Source organism: Cyprinus carpio, unplaced genomic scaffold, assembly GCF_018340385.1.
Source record: "Cyprinus carpio isolate SPL01 unplaced genomic scaffold, ASM1834038v1 S000006776, whole genome shotgun sequence".
NCBI lineage: Eukaryota > Metazoa > Chordata > Actinopteri > Cypriniformes > Cyprinidae > Cyprinus > Cyprinus carpio.
In genome coordinates, this window is record NW_024879365.1 from 475,311 (window position 1) to 481,665 (window position 6,355).

The 6,355-nt window shown below is 37.8% G+C and overlaps 1 protein-coding gene across 1 annotated transcript; it reads left to right on the top strand.

The window, feature by feature from the left end:
- The first annotated feature begins 455 nt into the window (after positions 1-455).
- Positions 456-4,848, top strand: LOC109096714. Its single transcript, XM_042756047.1, has 2 exons — positions 456-1,671; positions 2,576-4,848. The coding sequence occupies exons 1-2, from the start codon at positions 1,485-1,487 to the stop codon at positions 3,748-3,750; spliced, it is 1,362 nt and encodes a 453-aa protein (XP_042611981.1). The 5' UTR covers positions 456-1,484; the 3' UTR covers positions 3,751-4,848.
- The last annotated feature ends 1,507 nt before the right edge of the window (positions 4,849-6,355 follow it).

Genomic DNA, 6,355 nt, shown 5'->3' on the forward strand with positions numbered 1-6,355 from the left:
GCGCGGCGAGCTACCGTTCACACTTTCCCCTTGCCGAGAGGCCATCTGCTCCATAATTTGTTGCTGGCGGATGCTCACCTCGGTGAGGTGCTTCAAGAGTTCTTCCATCGCCGGGGAGGAGCGCCACCTGAGGAAACCAGAGAAGACACGTGAGCCAACAGGGCGTGTGGGAAAGGAAAAACCAAAAAAAAAACAATCCGGCTGGGGAAACACCGCGTGGGTAGGGGTCGTCGGTGTCTTCTTCACTGTCTTGCCCGAATTCTCCACCAGTGTGGCGGGGTGAAGAAGGACACGACGAGTAGGTGCAGGTGAGTTCCCCGAAGGGTGGATTTATTAATAACTATGGTGGTAGAAGGCGGTGAGATGAGGTGGTCCGGTTGTGGGGTGCTCAGCTTCCTCTGTGCTCTTGTGTGCTGTGGCAGGTGTGGGTCCGTTGTGCTCTCCCGTGTGTGCGGTGGGGCTGGCGGTCACACACTGCTCTCTGTAAGCAAGACAGACGGTTAGGGTTAGCTGGCTCTGCTGGAGACATCGCTCACCTCTGTGTTCATTTGCTATGCTTAAGTAGGCAGTTCTTGATGATCCGCAGGTGTGGCCGCTCAGCCCGTGACGAGCAGGAGCAGGTGTGACTGCTCGGTTTCCAGGGCGACGCTGATGAGAGCTCGGGACACGTGTCACACCATCAAGAATCCTCTTGAAGATCAAGTTTGGCAGTTGTGCCTCAAGCTGAGGGAGATAGTAGAACTTGTCTGTGCTCCCAAAATCCATACCAATCAAGTAGCCTATCTGAAGCTACTTGTTGAGGAATATTTGGAGTCTAGAGCAGCTATTTTTTCAGACAGACCATTAAAGCCAAAACACCACTTCCTCCTTCACTATCCAGACCTTATAATTAAATTTGGCCCTCTAATTCGCCTCTGGACACTCCGCTTCGAAAGCAAGCACACATATTTTAAGCAGTGTGCACGGAAGCTCCATAATTTCAAAAACCTATGTAGCACTTTGGCAGAAAGGCACCAATTACTACAGGCCTATTTACATTCAGGGAGCTTTTTTCCAGGCATTCTTCAAGTAGGCCAAGCCAATGAATTTGATGATCAAATGTACAATGGTGCCATTCAAGAAGCTGTTAGACTAAGTGGTATTAAGAAACAAAACACAGTAGAAACAGTTTCTGCCACATACAAGGGAACTACCTACAGGAAAGGAATGGCTGTACTTCTCAATGTTAATGACAGGGGTCATGAGCTTGGTAGGATTGTTGTTCTTCTGGTCAGTGAGGAGAAGGTTTATTTTGTTTGTGAAAAGTCTCAATCAGTGCCAGCCTTGGATCTTGGTGTTCACATCTTGCAGCATGACACACAGAGACATTATGTTTGCATTAGTGTGGACACCCTTGCTGATTATTACCCACTTCCAGTTTACAACTTTGATGATCACCTTGATGTTTTTGTGCTTCATCATTCTGTTTTTTCAGGTGAAGTATAATGGAAGCCAGCATTAAAAGTGTCCTCTCCTACTTGGAAAATGAGTCACTGGAAAAGATTCTACAACATTTATCAAGCATTGGGGTTAGGACAGCTGATGACATGGAATTCATAAAAGAAGATGATTTGAAACACCTCCTGACACCAGTGGACTGCAGGAAACTACTTCATGCCTTCAAAAGAAGAGGTCAACTATGTGGTATTAAAATTATATTTCACCAAAAAATTTAAATTGTCAGCAATTACTCACTCATGTCGTTCCAAACCCATAAGTAGTTTGTTCATATTTAGAACACAAATGAAGATATTTAAAATTTTCTGTTCCTTTATTGAAAGTCTGCTTACCCAAAACTCATAAAGCTTCATACTTCAAAACTTAAAATAAATCCAGATAAATGGGGTAGTTTAATTTAAGTCTCCTAAGGAGACACACTGGCTTTATAATTAAAGGATTTAATTAAGAATTTTATTCACCTATAAACATTGATTAATGAACATAGAGCACTCAAAATTTGTAAACATAAGCTCAACTGTACTTGCTTGATGCATGAGAACATACCTCGTTGGTTCTTTTGCATTAACCAGGCATGCTTGAGCTTCTATTTACCAAATTGGAGTGCTCCATGTTTAGTGACCAATGTTTTTCTGTGAATAAAAGCCTAAATTAAACACATAAATTGATTTGTCTCTTCAGAAGACTTGAATTAAACCACTAATTTATTTTACCATCTCTTTATGAAAGTTTTGGGTAAACAGACTTTCAATGGAAGGACATATCTCACAGATTTCATTAAAAAACTTCTTCATTCATGTTTCAAAGATAAAAAAAAAAGTCTTATGGGTTTGAAATAACCTGTGGGTGAGTCATTTATGGCAAGAATGTTTTATTTTTGGGTGAACTATCACTTTAATAATTTCGGTTAAATAATGAAATCCATTTTAAAAAACACAATGCAAATGAATTCCAAAACCAGCACTCATAAAATATTGACTATACACATTTATTAGATACAGCTATGTAAAAAGTTTTTGACAAGATCAAAAAAGCCTTGAATTATTGTGGTAGCTACTCCATGCTTTTTCTATTTTAGATACACAGCACAACACTCAGCAACGTGACTGTACCATGGAAACTTCTGCTGAACCTGACTATTTTTTGACTCTTACACCTGTACCTTATCCTGAAACCTCACCCAATTCAGAGCTTGCATTGGAACCTTCAAGCCATGTTTCTGTGCAGAATAGCACTTGGGTTTCAACATTTTCTGTGCCGTGGGAGAAAACACATGAAAGCTTGAGAAGGTGTCTTGCACAGAGGAAACGACCAAAAGCTGCAGATAGACGGCATATGGTGAGAGTCATTGCAGAAGCAATAAGACAGGTTTGCTTGAACCCCCCATTCAGGCAGTGTGCTGAACTGGCTAAGAGCATTGTGGATAAATATCCTGAGTCTTTTGAAGACCGAACAGAAGAGGGAGAACAGCTTGGCAATGGATATTACACTTTAAGCAAACAACTGAGGATAAGGATCGATTTTTTAAACAGAGACAATACCCTAACAAGACTTCGAAAACCAAAACGAATGGTCCCTGCCGTGGACGAAGACCTGCCTGGACCATCAAGAAAGTGTGCCAAAACTGATAGCTACGGCTGTGTAAATTGGCAGCCATCACAGCTGCCTGAAGGACAAAATAGAGAGTCTCTCTATGAGAAGAAAATAGAGCTAATGACTATTTATTCCAAGGAGGGACAAAGAGGTGCAGACCAGAAGCGAGTCATTGATCTCATGACATTACTGTATGAGCAACAGCGTCGTGACATTAATACAACACCTTCACCAACCATGTCAGATTTACAAAACGAGTGGCCATTCCTCTTCATGCAGAAGTTTTTACTACAGCACTTCTGCACATTGACAGGAATTGAGCTGGAATCAAGACTACGAGAATCACTTGCTGGCAAGGGGAAAAGAGTGCTACAATATTTCAGTAGTCAACTTTTGAAATGGAACAAGGAAGTGAAGGCAGTCCTTCATGGCATTGAGAGACAGGTGGAAGACATGGATCCTGGACTTTCTGCAATAGTAGTCATGATTGCTTACTTCAAAGAAAAGGAAGAAGCTGTTTTCCTCTTGGCTGATGCAAGTAATTTTTGTACAGTATTGCCACACACTTTCTCTTATGAATATTGTACTTGTGATTTCTTGGGTGAAACTTCAAGGCTCATCATGCTCGGTAAAAATCCCAGCACTAGACATATGCAATAGATCACAATTTTAAGTGTATAAGTATATTAAGTGTTAAGTATATTTGTGTCGATTCACTGTGTGTGAACAAAGTTTTACGTCATCTTGCACTTAGATTCCAAAAATCTCTAGTTGTCACTGATCCAATAGAAAAAAAGAGGTCAATGCATTTATAAAAGCAAAATGCTTTCAAAACTTCATTTTAAAAGCTCACAACTCGTCATGTGTAATCCATGTCTCCAGTATTCTGTTATATGATCAGGACTATACAGACACCCAGATTTTTACTAAATGAAGTGCAAAAATTCTACACTGTGCATACATGTGCAGGCACACTACCTGGCTGTGCATTAGAGGATGTTATGAAAGTGATCTGTGTAGCAAAGTTATTTTTACCAAACAGTAAACCTTATCAGATTGAATACTGTGCAATGTCAACTTAATTTTTTTAGGAGAGTCCATTCTGGGGGCCAAAAAGTGGATGCTTTCCATCGAGGGCAGAGTTGTCCTCCAACTGAGTGACCGTTCCGAATTCACTTCTGCTCTGGCTGTCCTTTTTGCATCATACTATGTATTTAACATGGAATATCCTGCGGAGGCAGCCACTACATTAGAATTTATCCAGAGGTAAGCACTTATTTGTTGTTGATATATTTTTGACTAGGAATGGGAACAAATATTTGAGTACTCATTTTTTAACCACCTACCCGACTAGTAAAAATACTTCTCAAAGTGTTTGTTTGGGTTTATGTGGACTGTTGTGTAATTGTTAAACATCAAACTTTTATTTTAACTCACCATGCAAATGGAAGAAAAGTAAGCACAGCTAGTCTAAAGTCTAAATTTCATGCACATCACATTTTCTTTTCGTCACTTTTAATACTAAAGTACTTGGTTTTAGAGTACTTAACTTTCTAAATTACTCAAAATTCCCATCTCTACTCTTCACACTTCCATTAATGTGCTCACTGTAAATCTGTAGTACACTCCCATGCAGCAGCAAGTCCCTCTATCAGGGTTCTTTTTTTGTCATTGTGGAGAGCGCAGTGCATGGTTGCAAAGCAACGACAGACGCCACAGGAAAATCTGACTGAATTTTTACTATTAATAATAAAAGATAGCTAAAGGTGCATTGTGAATGTCATCCGGGTTTCGTCACTTATTGGGGTCCCCCTGGACATATTTCCGTTTGTGTTCTGTGCCATTTTGCAGCGCATTTCTGTATTTGGTTGTTGTTGTTAGACATTTTTACACATCAAATGATTCTAACAATTTTTTTTCTGTTAAGTAAAGGTTCATTGTGAGGATTAACCCTGACAACAGCAAGTGTTCCTCAAAGTTCCAGGTCAGCAAAAGGAGTGGGAAGATGGTGCAAAGTAAGAACTCTGGCTATACTCATGTATCCTCCTTCATTAAGGAGTTTCTGGTTTTCAGCTGGCAAAACTATTAAGCTACTAAGAGCAAATACATTCTACACAGGAGTTTTCTGAATTTGTACGTTTTTAAGATTGTTCTTATGACTGAATCTGTTCATGTCTGTTATTTTTAAATGCTCTTAATATGAAACTTTTATGTATACAATGAAAATGTATTTCAAGTTTTTTGGAAAACTGAAAGTACAATCTGCAAGAATATTAAAATGTTTTTCAAGTATTACAATTGAACAATTAAATCAATAAGAAGTTTAAACAGTCAGCTTTGATTCTTTTTTATAGTTTTTTACTACTGAGACCTGTTTGAAATACAATAATTTGGTACAGTTTTACAATAAATAGTAAAAGTGGACAACCAAATTACACAGTACAATTTCAGTGTAAAGTAATATTTTTATTGTATTAAAATATATCAATGGAGAAAAGAACAACATGTGTGTTTTACAGTAATAAAATATATTGTAAACTTAAATTTACAGCAAGTTAAATGGTACTGTAAATATGAATACAGTATTTTTACTGTAAGTTTAATTTACAGTAGTTACTGGCAAACTGCTGCCAGTAAGTTTACTGTAATTTCTACAGGAAAATTTTTTACAGTCAAGCAGAATTTTTCAAAGTTTGTTGGGAACATAAATGTAAACTTAAATATACATTTAAAGAAAATAGCATACAATTTTAGAAATAAAAATCATTACAATTAAACTGAAATATATATATATATATATATATATATATATATATATATATATATATATATAGTATATATATATAATATATATATATAAAATAAATAATAGTAGTTGCTGCAAACACCACTAAGCAACCAGCAACATTTGTGTTTGGTATAAATGGACACAGAACATCTAAAGTGCATTCTAATTTCAAACTTTGATCTCAGTCTGTTTCATTATTAAAATAAAGTACAGTCAACCAAACATATCAAAGGTTACACTGGTCAGTTTAAATAGACGTAGTATACCGTTCCACTCTGCTGTTAGGCCAAGGGACGTTTTTGCTCATGTGAAGAGGATGATCTTTTCTGTCTAGTTTACATTAAAAAAAATAAATTATGGGTTTAATATTCAGATACATTGTGAATATGGAAACATTTGGAAATGCGCAGAAGGAGATGTGAGCAATAACCTCCAAATACATCTAGTCAAACCCACGTTCGCTTGTCCTCGTATGCA

What these genes read in the sequence shown, in the direction of transcription:
- LOC109096714 (XM_042756047.1), top strand. Translation starts at nt 1,485, where the DNA reads ATGGAAGCCAGCATTAAAAGTGTCCTCTCCTACTTGGAAAATGAGTCA. An exon ending in TCATGCCTTCAAAAGAAGAG is followed by an intron (nt 1,672 to 2,575) that starts GTCAACTATGTG and finishes TTTCTATTTTAG; the next exon opens with ATACACAGCACAACACTCAG.